Below are 23,492 nucleotides of genomic sequence, written 5' to 3'. Positions count from 1 at the left end.
TTTAGAAGTTTCCTACTGGTTCACTTTGCAAAACAAACGTTGTTTCCAATGATTCGAATTTGTGTAACGCGTTTTCTTTAGTAGTTACGTCTTATTTATTTGAAAACAGAATCGTCAAAATGTGCAGCAAAAAATTCATTCAATGATGTAAATATGTCTGCATACATATCACTGGTCGTTTAACATTTTATGGCGCAACGTAGCAGATTTTCATTTCCTGTTCACTATGTTATTTCCCTTCAATTCTTGTACTTTCCCTTGAATTTCTCATTAATTGCTTTGAATTAATCGCTTGCACATTAATGATGCCTTTACAGTGTAGCTTGCAGACAGAAAATCTGCTCTTTGTTCCGCTTAGTGAATGCTGCGTATTATCGTAAAATGAAAAAATGCGGAATCGGGCATGTCCTCGGCAACTTCAATAACCCTTTTATCTCTGGTGTTTAGTTAGTTAGCTTGCTTTAAACGCAGAGTGTCTAGCTTTTTCCGGTTTCGTGGAGCATAAAAATGAACATTTCGGACCATAAGGAAAGATATGCCTAACAATCTATTAATTGATAAAAATGTTGTTATTTTGTAAATACAGCTATCTTCTTTTCTGCCGAATGTCGTATTCGGGACGACTCCTGTAATGTTACGCCATGTTTAGTGTAGGAATAAAATATTTACTTAATAACTATAACAAAAAGAAAAAAAAAAAACTGTTAAACTTTTCTGAAATATGACCTTATATAACAAGATCCTTTTAAAATGGGGGAATAAAAAAATATATAAAAACTCATGCGTCTGACATTTAATTAATTGTAGCAAAAGAAATGTGGGTGTTGAAAAGTGAATAAATAAATGAATGTTTGTATCAAAAAACTTTTCAGTGGTTTATTTTTGTTTTGCTGTATTTTCACTCTATCCTACGTTTAAATACACCTTTATGTATTTTAGCAATATTCATACAAATGTGAATTTAAACCATGATTTACATTTTATTTAAGTTCTTACTGATCATTTACGTTTTTAATTTTGTTAACATATATATTTTTGAAGATAATTTATCTCCTAATCATCCTCCTAATATTTACCTCCTTTTTATGCGAAGAATCGAAAACGTAACTTCGCTTGGGAAAATGCTTGGCCGTATTAGTAACTTTTTTTTTTTTTTTTTTTTTTTTTTGAAAGCTGTGTCCAGAACAGCGGTTTCCACTCGGTGGTTCGCGAACACCTGGGGGGTTTGCGAAAAAAATATTGTTACAAATTCTGTAAATAGTAATTATTTTTGTGATTAATTTATCGTAAGCTAGCTAAATTTGGCGTTTACTAAATTATCTTGCATCTAAAATTATTGTAGCAACGTAACCTGTAATGAATATACAGCCCCCGTACATTCGACTGAAGTATACGGTCCCCTCATTTCTGAATGATAAAATTTGCGAATGGAAAGAAATAAGAAAGTGTAGAACGGTGTAGCATTTTCTGGAATAGTTGAGAGGTCTCTTTCGATGTCAATAAATAGCCGTTACGCATGATAAAAAGTCTCGATTGAGAATTTGTACTGAGAGTGTATTAGCTCTGTTTATTGCGAGGCATTTCGCTGTGTTGTTTTTTGTATTTGGATGTAAATACGTGTGTAACCGTTGAGTTTACAGTGTTCATTGATATTTGCTCAATTGCTGATGATTAATTTAGCAGTTGTTAACGATCTTTTCTGTACATAGTGTAAATAAATCACCTGTGTCTTTCTCAAGAACTGTGTCGTCCTTTCAAAAAAAGTTGGAAGTCGCACCGGATCCGTAACAATATTGTAATGGCGGAGTTTCAACATACCTGTTTCTGATGAAGTTTAGTGCTCAAGCGGATTCATGCAAATTTTGCTCATTTTTTATTCATTTGTCTCTCGCACATTCGATACTCTTAGCTTGAAAATATTTGCATACTTCCTGACACATTTTATATTGAAATAATTTAGTCTCAATGCAAAGTCCCGGTTTAGTGCTTTTAGTATGAAAAATTTATTTCTATAGAAAATTTTTAAAAAACCAACGAATTTTTCGCGCTGTATGTAAATAAGGAATTTATGAAATTTGTGTAGAAAATTTCTCTTGTAGTGAGTGAGCTTAACAATACTTGTTTTGTTAAAAATTACCTTTTGTGTAAAAAGTAGAGTAAATGCGTATATTAAAAATAGACGCTTCTATTATTTTTCAATATACGCAGTTTACGCCGCACTTACAGCATAATTACAAGACAATTCTTCAGCAATCAAACGATTAATGTAAGCAGTAAATCTTTATCAAACAGCTAGGCTCGTAGTCCTTTTCAAGAAGACTTAAACATAGATCTTTCTCATTTTACTGTAAGAAAAAAAGTTCATTTAGTTAATCTGAGAGTTCTCTGAAAGGTATTTTAAAGATCATTCTTTAAAATTGACTTCTGATTTAGTGATGATAGAGATAAATGTACATTAGGATCAGAGAAATTTCAGCCAAACTTTGAACCTCTTTGTCCCACAAATATCCCATTTTCATATTTTTTTCAAAGTTGATTGGAGCTCAACACAGAATAATCACTGTGTTTATTTTTTGGTGAATTTGTTTTGCATTTATTTTTTAGCAATCATTTTAGTTCGTAGTAATATTTGTAATTCTATATTTTGTAATTATGTTTTCGTTTTTGTTATAAACTATACAGCAGCATCTAACTAAAAGAAATCTCACAAAATTTTATTGTCTATGTGCAGTTGTGTGCGCGCGGTTTTTTTTTTTTTTTTTGCTTGTTACTTATTACTACCAAAGGGGCTTGCCAACTACTTTCGGAATGGAGTTTGATAAAGAAAGGGGTTCGCAAGGGGGAAATGATTGGGAACCGCTGGTCTAGAATGTAATCTATATCAGCAGTGCTCTACTATTTTTCCTCTTGATAAACATAACACGTGACATCTACTTCACACGTTCTCCAAAATAAACATTCATATGCGTTACTTTGATAGTGTAAAGGATTTCATAAACTTTTCAAGTTAATGTTAAACTGCGGTTGCTTGCAAGAAATATAAAAGAAAAGTTGCTTTTTAGGCTTTCGTACACAAAAATGGGTTTTATCACGACTTATCATTTTTGTTCGGTCTTTTCTGGCCACTTTCTGACTCTTATACGGCTGCATGCAGCCTGTGGGCTGCCAATTGAGTATTAGGGTGCCCCCCCTCCCCCCCCAAAAAAGAAATGAAATTCGATTTTTCAAGTCTCACACCCTCTTAAATTTTTCTTTTATGTCAAAACGATTGCAAGAAAAGTTTTACATAATTTGAACAACCGCAACCCTTTCCGACTTGCGTCTGAAAGTGTGTACCAAAGCACTGTACTATTCCGAATTGAAATAAACACTTTTTTAGATTTTTTTTTTTTTTTTTTTTGAAGTTCGGAATTCCATGTTAATAAAACCTTACACCTATAGTCCCACACGCATCACAAAAATATTTATCTAAATTAAAAAGTATTTAGATGTCCACCAGGAGGCCTAAAATTTATAGTTTTCTTGAAAAAATTGATTTTTTCTATTAATCATTTAAAAAATTACATATTCAGAGTGGCGACAAATCAGGGAGATCAGGGAAAAGTCAGGAAACTTTATCACTTGGGGAAATATCAGGTAATTTTGAAAAAATAACAAAAATTGAGGGAAAATTGATCAAATGAAGAAAAAAAAATTTTTTTCCTTGCAAAATGAAGCACTTTGATTCCCTAAGAATTTCCCGCCAATTGCTTGTTTTAAAAAAGTAAAATTAACGAGGTGCGATTATACAGTGCCACATATTTGTGCATCTTTTTCCTCAAGGTTAAAGTATTCAATTGTAGGATTACCTTCTTAAGGGGCCATTCATTAATTACGTAAGGGTCCCGAGGGGGGAGGGGGGGTTACAAAAATCTCTACATACCCTTTCTTTGGGGGAGGGAGAGGTCAAACCCATTCTTACGTAATATTTTCTAAGTTGATAATCGCGCGGTCAAGTGGTTTAAAAGAGATCATAATTAATTTGCTTCTGGTAGGTAAAAAACGTATTAGGACAAACTGTTTTTTACTTGTTTTACAAAGAATGAATAGTGTAAAATGTAATTGAAGAATCGAATCATTCATGGTATGTTTTATTTTTAAGCAGTATCGCATCATATAGAATATTTGATAAATTTTTGTCGCCAAGATCGTTGTGCAAATAATAACGATTCATTACGTGCAATATACAAGACAGACCGGTTATCACATCCAAAGACTGCAGTTTCGTTCTTATTAGAACTCATCAGTCTGGATTAGTGAATAACCAAGCTTGGGAGGTAGGTGTCATTTAATTATTTTCTTTTTAGTTGCCAAGGAAGCAGGGTTCATATATTCAAGTGATTAAAGAAAAGAAAACATTAATTTTAATCAGTTGATTTGAATCAAATGATTTTTTTAACAAAATCTTTGATTAAAATCAGTTGATTTTATTTTTATAAATAAATTTCGCCTTTTTAGAATTTATTGCCTTTAAATGTAACTACACTGCATTATACAATCTTTAACTTCAACTGGCAAAACTACATACATCCCTTTTTCTGTGTGTATAACAGATTTTCAGACGGTTGTAATATTGCTTTTACCCCAAAATTATAGTTCAGAACAAAATATAAATTTGAAGGTTTTTTTTTTATACACCATGTCTAATATAGTTAAAAGTAGTTGTTCAACATTTTATTTAACACTTAAAACATACATGATGATGGAAATCTTATCTTTAAATAAAACATGAAACAAAAGCACACCCTATGTAATATTATGATGTATTTATAGATCTTAAAACATTATTGAATATTTAGAGAACTTATCCTAATTTTAAGAGTAGGCAGAATGGATTCATTAGTTCAGATTGCTTTATTATCAAGTTTTAACAATTGCTTTCTTCACCCCTATGAAATCCTTTTCAGAACTTTTGTTAACTCTAAGCTGATAAACATAGAAAACTGCCAAATTGTAAGAATTTTTCTTCTAAAAAGTATGAAAATTATAATTGTAGGAAATAGTGGTACTACTGTTTATTGTATGAAATAGTTAAATGTAAAGTTTTTTATTTACAAATTTTGTAAGATCTAAAAAAAAAAAAGAAATTCCGATTTAAATAAAAAAAATCATACATTTTGATGAAAAACAAAAGCAGAAACCCTGCATGGAAGGCTGTTTTCCCTGCCGTAGCACTGTACTGTCAGCGAAACAACTTTTACAGATTTTTTTTTTTTTTTAGGCATCTGACGTGAACCGGTGGTGCAAAAAGACTTTTACGATAACCTCGCTAAATATCTTCAAACTGACTTCGACTCCGGCAGCTCATTTTTGTCGCCAAGATCGCTGTGCAAATAATAACTATTCATTATTTTATTTTTAACTAGCCACCAGCGGCGACCAGCTGGTTCGCCATTTTAAGAGCTTTCTATGCAAGCAGCTTGCTACGGCGGCTGTTTGGCTTGTCATTTACCTTTTCAAGCTAAGAATGCCGCCTGCGGCGGCTTCTATCTACTTATACGACCTATCTCAAAATTTTCTAATCTATCTCAATTTATTTTAACCTAACCACCCATTCCTCAACAAAAACAAAGATTAAAAAAAAAAAAAAAACATATGTTCCCCGTAGTGTGCAAAAAGTAACGTTTGCAAAAAAAAAAAAAAATCACTTTTTATTGAATTAAATGCCCGGGTAGCACCGGGTACCCAGCTAGTAGTGAACAAATTTCATTCTTGCTCCAGAGAAGCCTTGATTCAAAATTTTCATTGTGATTACTATTAATATTTCTGTTGTTTGGCACCGAATTTTTGTAACAATGGGTTTTATATTTAATCATTTAATGGGGAAATTACATGAAATTTACTGTTTTCCATAACAACTTTTTTAAACTAAGTTTTTTAGAAATAAATTATAGCCTATATTTCTTCCTGATAATGTAGCTATCTATGGTGAAAAAATAGTTAAAGTCGTCCAGTAGTTTAGAAGCTTACCCCGAACACCGGACGTACTTACTTACAGAAGTAGCCTTTTATGTATGGGTCATTCTCAAGAAAACGCAACTTTTGAACGCAAATATTTTTCTATTTCGAAACCTTTTGTTTTCTTTCTTTCTTTCTTTTTCTTGCATGAAAGTGCTATGTACTAGAAGTAACCATAAGCAATAGCCCAGCTAAGTTCCAATTATTTTACTCATAAATAAAAAAGAATAATAATTAAAAAAAAGGCTTTTTCACGGCAATAAAAAAAAAAGAAAAAACTTTTAATGTTTAAAAATCGAGGCCAATTTAATATCAAAGTAGTAATTTTGTTAATTGTGCAAACAATCAGCTATTTCAATGATTAGTGGGAATATAATATTAAGCTCTCTTAATAAAAGTACGTCTTAATTAGTAGTTTCAAATGTATGTTAAAAAATATTTAGTAAATTTGAGGATATTCTTTCAATTTATAATTTTGGTAGAATTCCTATTATTGATGTATTTCCCCTCCACCATTTATTTTCACCTCAGAAATAATAACATTGATAAGGTGTGTCACGGAGGTGAGGATTTTTCCGTTAATATAGGCGTTATAGATACATTTTTCAGGGAATAATATTTTTTCTTCGTTGCTACAATCTGCACATGTTGAGCATATGAAAACATGTTCACTTCTTTTTTTACATTAATTGACGTCCCTGAAATTCAAGTTCACGGAGGTGAGAAGTCAGAATAACAACACTGAGTTTTTAAAGCAAAATCAATCTTCTTGTTTTTCGACAAAAAATCTCACAACTTCAACTAGGGCTGAAAATAAACAAGGCTCCCTTCTATAATGGAAAATAAAATTTGATGTCATTACTGCCACGTGTTAATGAGGAGTGGCATTTTGTGTTTAGGTAACGGAGGTGAGAATTCATTGTGTGACATGACTCCTTGTCCTACTAAAACGAACTAAAACACAATATTAAAAAATAAATGTACTTAAACAATTAGTATTTGAGACACTTGTGAAAAGAATAATAAATAAATAAGTATATACTTTTAATTAAACAAGTTATTAAGCAACATAAACAGTCATACAAGATGTGTGACTTGCCACGGAGGTGAGAATTCACATGTTGTGAGCAAAAAATATACTAAAATAAAAATTGTGATTAAAAAATTGTTGCCAGGTTTAAATATATTTTTGGTGAAATTAAAAATTATTGTTAAAGGAATTGTTCCTTAACGTTTTTTCTGTCAAAGGCGTGTGATAGAAAAGTTACTTTTTGAAGAATTACCCGTATATACATTGTCAAGGAAGGCTGTTTTCCCTGAACTGACACTGTGCTGTCAGAGAAACAGCTTTTACAGAATTCTTTCTTGTCTGTTTTCGAGAATTTGCATACTAAAAGGAGAAGGGGGGGGGGGTCAAAGCTTGTCGCCAAATACAAGGCAGGAAGACCATTGAGCTTTCCTGATACAATTAGTTGTTGAATAGCACATTAACTTAGTAGTAAACAATTTTAACTTCTGTTCCACCGATGTTTGGGTAAATATCTATTATGCATTAGTCTTGAAAACTCGGCATTCGGTAACCCGACCGAATCTAGAAAACTCGACCACATTCTGGAAGGACAATAAAACCCGCAAGAGAAACCTGTAGCACACGCTTTCCCGATAACCCGGAATTTTCTCTACGGGTATTCGAGAGGGAGAATTCGCAACTCCAATAAACTATAGGGGACGCTGCAGCCACTGTCTAATGGCGGATGAAAAGGGTAAAACAAACACACGCCGTAACTTATAACTTGCTTTGACGCTTAGTGAATGACAGTAATTTTTCATCGTGTTTGTGGGAAGCTTTCTTTTCTATTCTTCTGAAATTACATTACACCACAAACTGTCTGAAGCCTGTAATTTACCCCAAAGAAAACACGTGGAATGGGATATTTTACTTTTTTCTTTAGTATTATTAATCACCACAAGATAGCGTATTCGAGCTCTGGAGTTGCGAATTGATAGAGGAAGTAAACAAAGAGGGTTGTTATTTAACGCCAACGTACGCCACTATCATGAATTACCCATTGGATTGGTGATCTTCTCAGGAACATTTCGCTTATCTGTTTGGCGCTTTTCGCACTCTCCTATCGCCAATCAACAGCGTTGTCTCCAAGTGTCACGTTGCTTTGTTTACTTCCACTATCAGTTCTCGCCGAATTCACTGTAGTGCTGTATCACAAAAATGTTACTGGATTCGGCATCTCATTTTTGTCGCCAACTTGGCGATCCATCTCTAAATTGGCATTAAGCAAAACTTGGCTTTTAACCGTTAAGTGTTCGCGAATTTTCAATGTTACATCGGATTGCAACCAAAACGAGAAATGCGCAGCGAAAAACGTGCCTCCTATTACTCGGCGCTTTCTACCTGTTACAAATAATACAAATGATGTTTCCGCTTCAAGGTCATTCGCTATCTCTCCGTAGTCAAGCTTTACGCATGCACATGTACGCGCGGACTAGCAACATAGGTTAAAGCGTGAGTGAAATAGAAATTTGAACCAAAATTAGAGCTTGTATACTGTACCATTAGAGTATACTATTTGTCCTTTGCTTCTTACAAGGAAGTAAAAATGCCGTCCACAATTTTTTCTTAGCGTAGTTTGCGCTAAGGAGAAAGTGCTAAAATGAAAGTTCCGTGTAATAATATTCAATGCGAATATTTAATTACTTATGAAAATTTAGAATTATACTGATGACTTTAAATAACAACCAATTCTGTTTATCTGACTTAAATTTTTCTTTTTCTTTTCAGTTTTATGTGCGAAGAACCTTGCAAAAAAAGATTTGTTTAGTAAGTAAGATTTTGTTAACTATTTATTTATTGTTTAAAGATTTTTTTTTGTAAGTTTGAAATTGCAAAATGATGTGCTGTTAAAGTTGTTAACTGTTGTTTAAAAATGTTTTTTTTTGTTTACTCTGGTGTTATTAAGTAAGTAGTGTTTTGTTAACTATTTCTTTACGAGAATTTTTAAACACTTTTGATTGTTCAGGTTTTATTCATATTACCGAATTATCGTTATTAATTTAGTTGAGGCATTCAAAGCTCAAGTGGATCAAGTCTATTTCGACTTGATCCACTGTTGCTCTGAAGTCTGAACATAGATTTTGACAACGAAATGTTACGTTCATAAATGAGGTGTTCAGAGCTAAAGTTAAGTCAAAATGGATTTGATCCACTTTTTAACCGACTTTAAAAAGGAGGCGGTTATCAGTTCATACCGTATGTATGTTTTTTTTTTTGTTTGTCCACTCATAGCGTCTCACCTAGTGAACCGATTTTGATGATTCTTTTTTTAATGGATAGAGGATGGCTCAACTTAGGTCCCATTACTTTGTTTGACCATATTTGTTCTTTAGATAAAAAGTTATGGGCAAAAAACAGTAAATTTCCCTATTAAATGATTAAAATGATATTGTAGCGAAGTTCGCACGTTTCATCCGTGGATAACGGTGGCTCAGTGGTAGAATTCTCGTCCCCCACACGAGCGACCCGGGTTCAAATCCCGACTAGGACAAAGTGAATTTTACTAAAAATTCGTTTCTAATGTTTCCCGAATTTTCTCGAATGTTCTATTAATTTCTGTATCTTTTCAAGTCTGGTAAGTTCCAGCACTTTTTCAAGTTGTATATAAGGAGATGTAACGTTCATTCGTGGTTTTGAATAAAGATCTCGAGTTGAGACTTACGAGTATTCGCTTCATTTGGCTTTCACATTGCCTTCGCTATCTTCATCTACGCGACAATTTGAAACTCATTGTTATAAAAGTTTGGTGCCATATAACTGTAACATTAATAGTAATTGTAATGATAATTTTGAATAAAGGCTTTTCTAAAGTAATACAGTGATATAGAGCCGCACTTCTTACTAGGTAACTTCTTACTTTTACTGAAATATCTACATTTACACTAAAAAGAATGAAATAAAAAAATTTTGAAAAAAAAATAGAACCGACTTCAAAATTGCTCTAAAAAGTGAAAAATAATTTTATTCTTTAAACACCATCGATAATACTTTTAAACATAATTTTTGAAGTTGGCGCAAAAACAAAAAGTAAAATCCATTGTAACCATGCTTCGTTCATATTTTTATCAAAAAATCATCCAAAGTTAGGAACGAAACATTTATATCGTTATTCAAATATGTTGTCATCAATGCATAATTTATGTGATAGTGAAGAAACTGGGCCTGGTTGTAGTTGTAGTTAAGTTATGGCTGTGAATGATTTTATCTATCGTTTTTGCGCCAACTTCAAAAATTATGTTTAAAAGTAGTATCGATGGTGTTTAAAGAATAAAATTATTTTTCACTTTTTAGAGCAATTTTGAAGTCGGTTCTATTTTTTTTTTTTTTTTTCAAAATTTTTTTATACTCTAAATGCTTCATTTATCAATTTTCGTTCGCTTAGAAAAAAAAAAAAAAAGAAAGAAAAAAGGACGATCGAACCAACTGACTTAAATTTCTAAAATATTAGGGGAGGTTTTTATGTTTACCGACAGTTTTTTTTTTTTTTTTTTTCCGAGGTTTTCGCACCACTGTGCTCATGTTAAACTTTTTAACAGTGGTACATATGAGTGTTTTCCACACCATGAATGCGAATAAAAAGAGAGGGAGGGGTCGCAACTTTGAAAATTTTAGGAAAGTTTTTGTGTGGAGTGGAAGGCCTCGTTCTTGGGGAGATATACTCCGCAGTATTTAAAGGAGTTGCGCCATTGCTTTCTAGGGGATGGGTACATCTGTGCTTTTATTACATTCTCTATTTGCAGCTTTAACTAACGGTTGTCTTTTCGCCCATAATTTCTGTTTAAATTTAGAACTTTTAAATCGAATATTTCCACCCTTTAAAAGAGCAAATAAATGTTGCAGTTTGTGCGCATGCTGAAACTTCCAGATGGCACCCGTGAAAAAAAAAAAAAAAAGTAAATAAAATAATAGTTTAAAAAACTAAAAAAACACGCTTTCGTAGCAAAATGAACTAAAAAGTGAAAAATAATCTTTGGATGATAGTAGTTGACCAATCACTTAATTTTAATGTAATGCAAAAAAGCGTGGGGTGCTGTCTATTTACATTTTTGCTTGGACAACAAATGGAAGAAATTCGAGACAACTGATAAGAAGCCCCCCCACGCTTTTTTGTATTAACATTAAAATTAAGTGATTGGTCAACTACTATCATCCAAACATTATTTTTCACTTTTTAGTTCATTTTGCTACGAAAGCGTGTTTTTTTAGTTTTTTAAACTATTATTTTATGTTTCTATTTTTTAGTCTTATGTTGGAGAATTATCAGGCAAAATTGCAATTACTTATTTTCGTAAAAGTCTTAGTACTGCAATATTTTTTACTTTCATCAGAATTGACGAAATTATTTATAAAACGAGTGCGAGGTAATATCTTAAAGTTAAGACATGGGCACCCCGATGGGAAGCTACTGTGAGTCATCGATGATGTTTGCGGAAATCATTTTTATATTACTTTGAAAATTTGAGATTCATTTGAATAAAAGTTTTGTTCAACAATGGTCTGATCAGCAATGAATTTCCAATTGAAGGCTCACCTACATTTTGGCATGAAATTAGTTAAAAACAATTATATTTCATATTCGGAACTCCAGCGCTCGAATACGCTACCTTGCGGTGATTTATAAAACTGCGAATGCAACTAAAACTTTGCCACGTTGCGTTCCATGTGTGTCTGTTGATGTAAGCACAGGCAGTTTGTTCTGAGTATTTATTAACGCAATCGATGTGTCTTAGTTTGCTTTCAGCTACAGAAATTAATTCGTCCCTTAGTAGTATTCTCGAGCTCCTCAAAATAATGTTAGTTTTCATTATTTCCTGGTGAAAGCGAAAATTCTGGATTAACAAACTTGGATAACGTTATACAAGGTAAAAAATTTTATTGTTTTGTATGAATTTGTAAGAATATGGGAGTTTTTTTAATCTTAAATTAATTAAACTTACCATATTTTACAGCAGTATTTAGTTGGAATGGACAGTATGCAAAATATTTTCTTGAATATATTATCGTAGAACAAAATGAATAACCGAGAAAGAATTTACTTTATTCCTTTTATTCTCAGCTGAAAGGTATCGCCAAATTTGTTTAGGGTTATAATTTTGGCATTGTGCGAGCAAAGTAGTCTTGGCGAGATTTCGCGTTTTTAGTTAAACCATTTTTAATTTTTATCATGAGTGGAATAAAATGGTAGTAAGATTACAGAATTCGATAAGTGAAAAGAAATAATGGTCAATCAACTGAAAAGAAAACTACCACCATATATCCGTGAGAATTTTGTTGATGATTTGCATAACATGACACAATTAAATCGTAACTCAGAAATTAGAAAAATCGAAGCAGAAAATTTTTAAATTAACCGATTCGGGAATTCGAGAGAAGTAACTCAGCCACAAATGGAAAACAATAAGCGCTAGCCAAGCAAGGCAAAAAAGTATCATCTTCTTTCGATAACAATTTGTAATGTCATATTGAATTTTATAGCATTAATTGTTATTCTTGTCAGGCCACAATTATTATTTAGTTTTATCAAGAATTGATAAATATCGAATTCAACATCGTGAAAATGGCTGCTTAGAACTACGAACTACGTACTTTGCATTAATGTTTGACGTTTAGTAATGCTTCTTGAATTCTCATTTCTTTCTACGTGGGTCAGAATATCAACAAGACTTTGAAAATTAATTTAAAAAGAATAAAGCGAAACAATCATACGTACGAACAAAAATCACAACACTTTTAGCATTTTCTTCGTTACCATGTGCGTTTGTTTTAGTTTTCAATTCCGCCATTAGACAGTGACTTCAGTGCCCCCTATAGTTCGTTGGAGTTGCGAATTCTAAATACCTTGGAACATTTGAACAAATTTTGTCTGATGCAGAAAAATTAAAGGTTTTTGTAGACATTTTTAAATAATTTTTGCGAGTATTTTTTAATGTATTTTTTAAAATTTTTCCGTTTTCACATTGTTGGATTTATGTCAAAATATTGATTAAAATTGGAGGAAACTAACAACTAAAAGAGTTAATTAATTAATTTGATTATAGAATACTAGCAAAAATACCCGGCGTTGCCTGGGTCAGTAATAATTATTAGAAAAAATCGTTACTTGCTTTTGTTTTCTGTTTTAAGTGAAAGAATTTAAAACACATCTTTTTGACGTGATTAAAAATCGAGTTTCTTCCTTACCCATAAAACTAAAATAGCAATAAGTATAAAGAACAAAGTAATATTGATTTAGAAACGAAAGCACTATATTTAAGCATATACAAATTTAAAAAACATGAAATTAATCTTCTCATATTTAAAACGATTAATCTGTTGATACTTTTTTTTAACATGGAGTCTAAAACCTTCTCTGTATGGCTAATGAAGTACGAAGTGGTTAAAAAAAAGTAGCTGCGCTCGTAATCCCCTTATACTTGCTTTAGTTATTTCGGGAAATTTCAATCATTGTGGCTCTTGGTGCGACTTTACCGAATTTGCGAAAGTCGTTTCGGGGTACCTTCGATGATGCTCCCCCATTCTTTCCTTACTTTGTAAAACGATATGATATTAATTTTCGTTACAGAGATATCGTCGCTAGATGCTGAGATATTTTTGGCCACCATAAAATGGCGCTAAACAGTTTCATCCGAAATGTTACCAAAATAAGTAATACAATTTGGTGATTGTTTGAAATTGTGCAAAAAGGAAAATTAATGGAAGTTTTTGTGCTGTTTATGGATTTGCCTAATTTAGTTGCTGGATTATTTAACACAGTGAAAAAGGTCTTTTGAAAATTCTTTGATTGGCGATATTTTGTTTACATGGTGAAAGCTTAGAAACATTATGACGTAGTCTTCGGCTTCAAAAACAGCAACGTTGAAAAACCTGCCAAATGCATCAGCGACGGAAATCTTTCTGCAAAAATTTTGGCGATCTGCTGGTTGTTTGGATAATGAGTAAGTGTTCAATCAGCATAAATAATAATAAAAACCATTAATTACATTAAAGTTCCGTTTAAATGGAAAATCATCAGCCAAATCATGTATTATTTGCCAATCTTGTGCAAAAATCTTACTTCAAGATTTGACTTGAGAAAAGCCTTGAACAATCACGAAAAGCAAAGAAAGTCAACAATACAACAATTGTCGCTATCGACAGGGAGTTGAGATGATACACTAAATACTGTATTGAGTTGAGGAAAGCCTTCGAACATGGATCTAAAAAGCTCATAACTCGTTTTTTATTCTACTTAGAAATTTCGAACAGGTGCCATCTTCAGCAGAAAAATCAGAGCTTTCGATGGACATATAATGTAAATATGTGCACGTTTTTTTCATCCCAATATTAGAGAATTTATACAAAAATTGTGTTTTATTGCCCCCCTTAGGGGGCAGGGGCGTTTTGCCCCCCATAACGGGACGAAAACTACCCTATGTGTTATTCTGATGCATAAGCTATATTATTGTAAAGTTTCATCAAAATCCGTTCAGTAGTTTTTGCGTGAAAGAGTAACAAACATCCATCCATACATCCATACAGACAAACTTTCGCATATATAATATTAGTAAGATTGCATTGTCATCCGGTCTGAGATCGCGTGCCAAATTTCAAAAGAATCCGATCGCAGGAAGTGGGCGAAATTTGAGCTGCAAGATTCCGTTACAAGATACAGACATACATACATACAGGTGAAGCTAATAAAAGCGTGTTAAAAAAAGTTTTAGTTGTTAATGAATGAATCTAATTCACTACTTGTATAAATGTCAATATATGTGTGCTGTATTGTTATCATTGTTCTTACAGCCACGACATTTGGCATTCAGGTAGCGAGTCCGAATGCCTGATGGAAGATGCACTAAACTAAGCGTTAACTAACTTTTATCTTTTCTCTCGAATCAATTCAATTTAAGTTTTTTTTTCCCACCAAATGTACGTTTAAATTATTGAAATGTGTCATAGTTTATGCTCATTGCACTTATTTTTAAATTTGGAATTAACAGCATAACTAACATATGAGTAGTAAATCAGTATCGATAACGAAGTATTGAAAAATATCTCAATAGTATTAAAATTACGCTATCTTACAACTACACATTTTTTGGTACCCCTGCATAGGGCTGAAGTTGTATTTGCTATTGGAGACAAATTTTAGAATCAAATTATTGTGCTTCTCCAAAAATCTAAAAAATCGCTGCCCGAATACGGAAAATTAATGTTGGTCTTAAAAGAAGGGATTTTCAATTTTCGTCGACAGTTCAGCTTTTTCGGAGGACCAAATGTTGTTCACTGAAGAAAATGTTCATTTATTCACTGCAATAATGTTCCCGCCAAACTGAAACCAAATCCGATGTCTATTTTTTTATACATTCAACTAATTTAAGGTTTTTTCTTTTTTTTTTTTTTTGTGGGGAAAAGGGGGGGCTTCATGAGTTTTGACAATAAGTATTCAAATGTGGTTCAATAATATTTTTCTCGTTTGTCGGAACGTTATCGCAAAAGCGGGACATTTCGTCAGGATATTCTGTCAATGGGACAATGAGGCAAAACAACGGGATCTCTGGTCCCTTTTTACGCATCGGTATCTATAAAACTGAGGTCACCTAGGGAGGGGTTCGAAAGTAAAGGTTATTTCGATTCTTCAATTGGAAAAGAAAATCCTGTAAATTATTTTCAACATTTTCTCATCTTTTGGTTTTACTAAATCTTATATTAATTAAACAAAATCTTTTCTCTGGAGTTGTGGAATTTCAGAACAAAATTAAATCAGTGAGAAACAAAAGGGGTTTTTTTGCTTTGGTTTTGAGTAAAACTCGTGCAAAAATTGAACCACGGGCAGTGGCGTAGTTACAGTTTCTGTCGCCTATGACGGTTCCTTATTTTGCCACTCTTTTGTTGAGATATAACTACCGAGCTAGTACATTAAACCATCCAAATTTATCAAACTTAAAGCTCAAAACTTCTTTTAAGGACAAAATAAAAATTATCTTAACCCTCATTCTTATTACAAAATAAGCCCCCCCCCCCCCACCCCTCTTTGTTCAGGTTCCTTTCCCGGAGAAATTTTCCAAGTGTTTGGCTAAAATCACGATTTAAGGTAACGTTAGAGGAAGGTTAGTTTTAGCCTTTGGAGTCGTTAAAAGGTCAGGGGTTCTCGAAAAGTTTTTTCGAAATTAAAAGCTTTAAAAAAACAATTTCAGTCTATCTTAGTGGACGTTAAGGGAATGAGAAGGTTCAGGGGCTCGCTATGGAAACATTTCGACTTAGAACTCTGAAAAGCGCAGATGTACACTCTCCATGACATTGCATATTTCTCTTCCAAAAAATTTTCAATCTTAAATCAATTTAATGCAATCATCTCGGTTCCATTAAGGAAATGGGGAAGTTTTAGGCCTCTCTGTGTGAAAATGTTTTAACACTGAAAGGTCAAAAATGAAATTGTAGGATACCTTTGGTGATCTTAGGGGGGGGGGGGGGGAGTGCGTAAGGGTCACTGTTGGTCCCTGTGGTCCACAGGAAGGTTTTCGTTGAAAAGTTTTCCAAATCATGCTGTATAGCAGAACCATTCTGGACTACTATCTTCTATTGCCATCTCTTGCGTGATAACTAGTGATGTGCCGGATCGTTAAAAAAGTAGATCCGCGGATACGGATACGGATCTCAAAATGTTTTATCCAAGTGTAAAATTTATTACGGAAGGTATTTCCGTTACTATAATTCCGTAACCTATAATAACGCTGTTTCTTCAAAAAATGTCATCTACGGCAAAAATATAATAAAGACTATGATTTACTCTTTGAAGAAATCTCCGTTAAAATTGAGGGAGAGTTGGAAAGAACGGGTTAGCGCAGCACTAATGCTTCGATAGAATGTGAAAAATTATTTCTAGCTTGCTCGGTAGATGTAGGATACAGGAGCAAGAATGTAAAGCTGCTACTGAATAGGCTAGAAATAATTTTTCTCATTTTATTTCAGCATAAATGCAGCGCTGACCCATTCCACCCAAATTACTCCGACCGACGGAATAACAGAGCCGGGAACCTTTACAAACAGTAAATCGAGACTTTTGTCCCACTTTTTTTTTTTTTTTTTTTTTTGAAGGATGCCGAGAAAAACTAAAATGAAGAAAAACAGAAACCCCATATCAATAACAAAAACTAATATTAAACTAAAAATTTAAAAAGAAAATAAAAACCATGTCTCAGCAGGCCGTTGGCTTCTGAAATGATACCTTATAATTTAAATAGGGAATAAAACCTAATTTAAACGGAATTTAAGAGCCTTTTATTCAAAAAAAAATTTTTTAGCATAGAAAAGATCCGTTTAAGATCCGTCAAAAAAGTAACGGATACGGATACAGATCTTTCTTTTTTCCTCAGATATCCGCGGATACGGATACGGATATCCGGAACATCACTAGTGATAACAGATGATAATCCTACCATTTGTACTGTTGTACCTACTATTTGTTAGTCCTACTTACTATTTCGAAACTTTTAAGTTTTTGTACTAACGTCCCTTTGCTTCTAGGTGCTTCAATTGACACCTCTATCATCATCTTCATGTGTCAAAATGAAACGCTTGTTTATTATTTTTTTATTTCACATGATTTTTTCTGTTATATTCGAACTACTTTGCATTCATTCCACCCAGTTGCAACCATTTCTCCAAGTCCGTGTATTAATAGTGATCCATGACACTAACAGTTGGGCGGGGCCCATCAACTAAAGCAGTGTACGGGAATGTTTCTGTTACTTGAATCAAGTTATCAAACTGAATGCTCATTTTTCGCAGTTCTTTTTCGAATGGCGTATATTCATCAGCAGTGTAAGAGCACAAGGAGGAAAAGATATGATTGTAAATGTAAATTATAGAGGAGGAGAGAGGATAAATCGAAAAGTGGTTTTTGAATGGCTTCATTGGGAGTGGATGAGCGTATAATTAGATTGCAGTTTATGTAGTACTTGGCTCCGAACATGGTTCAGTGATTGAAGTTAAGTAGAATGTAATTTTCCGTGAATAGTCGAATAGCCAATGAATGCTTCCTAACTTCCTTCTCGATTAACTATTTATAATGATGCAGCAGATTTCACTTACTAGTGTCAAAGAGAACTATTCCAAATTCTTTCTAAATTTTGCGAAATGACACTGATGGAAGGTCATTGTTTTACGTGGATGTTCAAGCATGTTGGATGGAAGTATGAAGTCTTAATGTCTGTGAAGAAGTTCATTCTGTGCCTTATTTCTCTTCACTCTGCTATGGCTAGTTTGGGAGCAGTAAATGCTGACTCTGTGATTGCGATGCAAAGGATGGTTGAAGTATTAACGAATAGGGAAGTTTTCGATTTTTTAGTTTTATTTTTATATGATAGAGTAACATTATGAACATCATAGGTAAAAAAAATTTTGCGATAAGATAAGTAGTTTTTTTTTTTAATTAATTTTTAAAGTTCAAGCGATTGTGACGTCAAATGGCACAGGAAGTGACGTCATGCGCTCTTCCGCCGCAGGAGAAACCAAAGGACGTGCAGTTGGCTTCGAAGACGAAACGTAAGGCTTACCTCCTCGCATTTAACTCCTCGCGTTTCTGGAACATTAAACCTCTCATCCTCTCGGAAATATGAGAATACCATCATTGATGTTACTAGAGGAAGATTATTAGATTGTGCTTTGACGAATCCGGCCTCCATAGTGTGTTCAAAAGGATTATTGAATTTCTAAAAAATAAAAAATTCAGCGTGCTCAAAATGGCCGTAGCGAAAACAAGGGATCTTCGGCGGAAGGCTGCCCTTTAGTGCCCTGTGACGTAAGCTCGTGACGTTTCAGAAGAGCGCACTTTTGCGCATGGATTTTTAAAAATTCATTAAAAATCAATCACGGTGTTTTAAAATTCGGTGATGGTGAATTTTTTAGTTTTGAGGGTCAATTAACAATATCCAATAGTCAAAATATGAACATTTAATAGGTTGCAACTTCCCTATTGAGGATGAGTCGTAGTTTGGGAATTGGAATAGAAAGAGGACACGGAGTTAAGAAATTAGTAAAAGTTTTATTGTAATAATTATCTGTAGATGCGGTTGTGTATTCACTTTCAAAGTATAATAGTTTGCCGTCATTTGTAGTTCCATTATGAAAATTCTGTCTGTAGCCTAAATATCCCTTGTAAAACTGTTTTAAAATATTTAGTGAAACAAAGGTGTTACTTTACCAAAAACAGTCGGAAAGTAAGATAAAATTAGAGAACGAAGAGTAAGAATGCTTCTATTAATGTTTTTTGAGCAATCACGATTGCATATTGCTTTCATTTGACTGTTTTTGGCGCTCCTATGATTTTATTTTCCCACCAGCGCCTTCTGCAGTATCACCGTCGACCGGCTCCTCACAATGCTGCTCCTATAGCGAAAACAGTCTCCAGGTTGGTCTATATCCTACTCACACGCGCATACATACACAACTACACAAACACACATATACATAACTACCCATACATTCATGCCTGCACACAAACACATATACCTACACGCACATATACATACCCCGCTCCCACGCACACAAACACTCATACACACAACTACCCACACACTCATGCCTGCACACAGACACAAACACACATACCCCCCACACACAAACACACGCCTACATACACACACACACACGTGATTGCGAAAAACATAATTTAAATTCAAAGATGACAAAATTCAATTTTTTTTTTTTAACATCACCTCCTTATAAAATAAATCAACGCTGCCCAGCATTTCCGTAAAGCGGAGGCGCACCTGAATTTGTGACAAACGGTGAAAGGCGTCATTATTCACGTGACTTTAAACAAACAATAGTTAGTCTAACAGAATAGAAGGGCAATGGCCTTTTATGAGTTGCAGACCGTGTAAAAATACATCACGTCATTAACTCGAAAAATGGATAATTTAATCTTGTATTTTTTAGAGATGACGAAAAGAAAACAAGAACTTCAAGAGTTGAAAGGGTTCGTACAAAATTTATAGTGATGTGTATTAAATGTTTTCTCGACCCTCCCTCCTTTCCTCTTGTCTGTTGTAGTAAATTTTAGAATGAAACATTTTTTATTTTAGATACAATTTAAGAATAAAACGGCAGAAGCAAAAAATCTTCCAGAAAAACTTATTGGCGCTATTAGGCACCGTATTGAACGAACTTCTATATCCGAATGGCGATAGAAAGATGCGCCAAAGAGCGTCATTTGTGACGTCATCAAGAGCACGCCTTGTTTGAAAAATCGGAAATTTAAAAAAATTAATTAAAAAATAACTGTTGGGAAACTGAAAGTATTTTCTGGGTCCATGTTATTATTATTATTATTATTATTTTATTATTTTTTTTTTGAGCAATCACGATTGCTTATTGTTCTCGCTTGACTGTTTTTGGCGTGTTTTGATTTTTCCCACCGCCACCCTCCGCACCATCACCGTCGACGGGCTCCTCACGATGCTGCTCCTATAGCGAAAACAGTCTCCAGGTTGGTCTATATCCTACTCACACGCGCATACATACACAACTACACAAACACACATATACATAACTACCCATACATTCATGCCTGCACACAAACACATATACCTACACGCACATATACATACCCCGCTCCCACGCACACAAACACTCATACACACAACTACCCACACACTCATGCCTGCACACAGACACAAACACACATACCCCCCACACACAAACACACGCCTACATACACACACACACACGTGATTGCGAAAAACATAATTTAAATTCAAAGATGACAAAATTCAATTTTTTTTTTTTAACATCACCTCCTTATAAAATAAATCAACGCTGCCCAGCATTTCCGTAAAGCGGAGGCGCACCTGAATTTGTGACAAACGGTGAAAGGCGTCATTATTCACGTGACTTTAAACAAACAATAGTTAGTCTAACAGAATAGAAGGGCAATGGCCTTTTATGAGTTGCAGACCGTGTAAAAATACATCACGTCATTAACTCGAAAAATGGATAATTTAATCTTGTATTTTTTAGAGATGACGAAAAGAAAACAAGAACTTCAAGAGTTGAAAGGGTTCGTACAAAATTTATAGTGATGTGTATTAAATGTTTTCTCGACCCTCCCTCCTTTCCTCTTGTCTGTTGTAGTAAATTTTAGAATGAAACATTTTTTATTTTAGATACAATTTAAGAATAAAACGGCAGAAGCAAAAAATCTTCCAGAAAAACTTATTGGCGCTATTAGGCACCGTATTGAACGAACTTCTATATCCGAATGGCGATAGAAAGATGCGCCAAAGAGCGTCATTTGTGACGTCATCAAGAGCACGCCTTGTTTGAAAAATCGGAAATTTAAAAAAATTAATTAAAAAATAACTGTTGGGAAACTGAAAGTATTTTCTGGGTCCATGTTATTATTATTATTATTATTATTTTATTATTTTTTTTTTGAGCAATCACGATTGCTTATTGTTCTCGCTTGACTGTTTTTGGCGTGTTTTGATTTTTCCCACCGCCACCCTCCGCACCATCACCGTCGACGGGCTCCTCACGATGCTGCTCCTATAGCGAAAGCCGTCTCCAGGTTGCATCCATGTCCTACACATACGCGCATACATACACATTTACACACACACACTAACATTTACACACACATACACCTACACACATACACCTACACACATACACACACGCATACATACAGACACTCACACATACACACACAAAAACATACACACACATACACACAATTACCCACACATTCATGCCTGCACACAGACACACACATATGCCTACACACATACACATAACCCCTACACACAAACACATAGCCCCACACACAAACACACACGCCTTCATGCACACACTCGTGATTGCGAAAAACATAATTTGAATTCAAGATGTCAAAATTCAAATTATTATTTTTTTTTTTTTTTTTTTTGCTTATTCTATCAATTTTAGTGACAAAAAAGTACTACTTTTGACTGAAGGAAACAACCCCATTCTTCAATAATAATAATTTCATTTTTCAAATGATAAATAAAATAATGAATAATAAAAAAAAGTTATGATTTTTTTACGCAAGAAAAGTGCATAATCAAAAGCATTTCTGGGAACAATTTTGAAAAATTTCGGAGAGGGTTTGAACTATAAAAATCCACTCCTTAAATACGTCCCTGGCTGAAATGTAAAAGGTAGTTAAACGGCTTATAAAAGCATCCAACACAATCGGTTCCCCCAAAAAGAAAGTCTAGATTTTTTATTCAGTTTGATAAATTTTCGTGATTAATATTTTTTCCCTATTTTAGTTTTTTAATTTCTGACACAGTAACCTAGTATTTCCCGTTTAATTTTTATTCTATAATTAACCTCTTTGTGGACTTAAACAAATGCAATGTGCAAAGTTGTCGATGACTTTATTCCGAAGTCTTTGAATTTTATGAAAAAGATAAAAACGATTAAATAAATTGAACAATGATAGTACATTTCATAAAGTTTTGTTTCCTAAACTTCTGATGCTGAAAAAAGTCTTGTATTTCTATTTTCAGCTCATTAAAAAAGTGGATGATCGCACCCTCTTGTATATAATAGCCGATGATCGAGTAACCCGCGTGTTTTAACAATGAAACTCGCGCCTCGGTATGATAATTTGATAATATGTTTTGGTAATGTTTGACATGCAGGGAGAGGCTTCATTGTGACAAGGCTGAACTCGATCCGGTAACTTAACTGTTTTACTGGTAAGACTATTTTTTCAGGGGAATGAAGAAACGAAAAACCGGTCAACAATGAACGCTACCTACAGGAGTATAGGGTTAATCCACTGTAGTTAGGGTTACAATTTCAACTTCAAAATGTCACCGAACAGGAAATGGCTTCGTTCAAATGTGGTAGCAATTTTCACCCGTCATACCTTGACGGGCGATTTTCTAATCTTTATACATAAAGGGCTAATATCTGTCCGGATGTCCGGGGTAAACTTCAAAACTACAGTACGGATTTTAACCATTTTTTCACTATAGATAGCTAACTTATCGGGGAACAACTTAGGCTATAATTTATTGCTAAAAAACTTAGTTTAAGAACGTCGTGATCGAAAACAGTGAATGTCATGTAATTTCCACACCAAATGATTACAGATTAAACCCATTGTTTCGAAAATTCGTTGCCTAACAACAGCAACATTAAAAGTAATCATAATGTAAATTTTGAATCAAGGCTTTTCCGGAGCAAACATGAGTCTAAAGTCATTAAAACATTTGGAAACTCACTTTTTGCACACTTAGGTAAACATAGTAGAGACCATTTTTTATTTATTTATTTATTTATTTATTTATTTTTTTTTTTTTTTTTTTTTTTTTTTTTTTGTCTGTACTATTTAAGTAAATAATGCGCACAGTTTTTTTTTTCGTGATCTTTGTTTTTGTTAGATATATTTTGGAAATTCTTCAAATTTTTA

At 33.6% G+C, this 23,492-nt stretch overlaps 1 protein-coding gene across 1 annotated transcript in view; it reads left to right on the top strand.

Annotated features, from left to right (window-relative positions):
• Positions 1 to 23,492, top strand: part of LOC129228272 (E3 ubiquitin-protein ligase SMURF2-like) — a 170,650-nt gene that overhangs the window by 89,814 nt on the left and 57,344 nt on the right. The window contains exon 2 of the mRNA XM_054862941.1: positions 8,795 to 8,833. Within this exon, the coding sequence (XP_054718916.1) occupies positions 8,795 to 8,833 (39 nt within the window). The remainder of the gene's footprint in view (positions 1 to 8,794; positions 8,834 to 23,492) is intronic.

This window comes from Uloborus diversus, chromosome 8 (assembly GCF_026930045.1).
Source record: "Uloborus diversus isolate 005 chromosome 8, Udiv.v.3.1, whole genome shotgun sequence".
In the NCBI taxonomy this organism is placed as follows: domain Eukaryota; kingdom Metazoa; phylum Arthropoda; class Arachnida; order Araneae; family Uloboridae; genus Uloborus; species Uloborus diversus.
The sequence above is the reverse complement of the archived record's forward strand: the minus strand, read 5'-3'. Positions and strand labels throughout refer to the sequence as shown.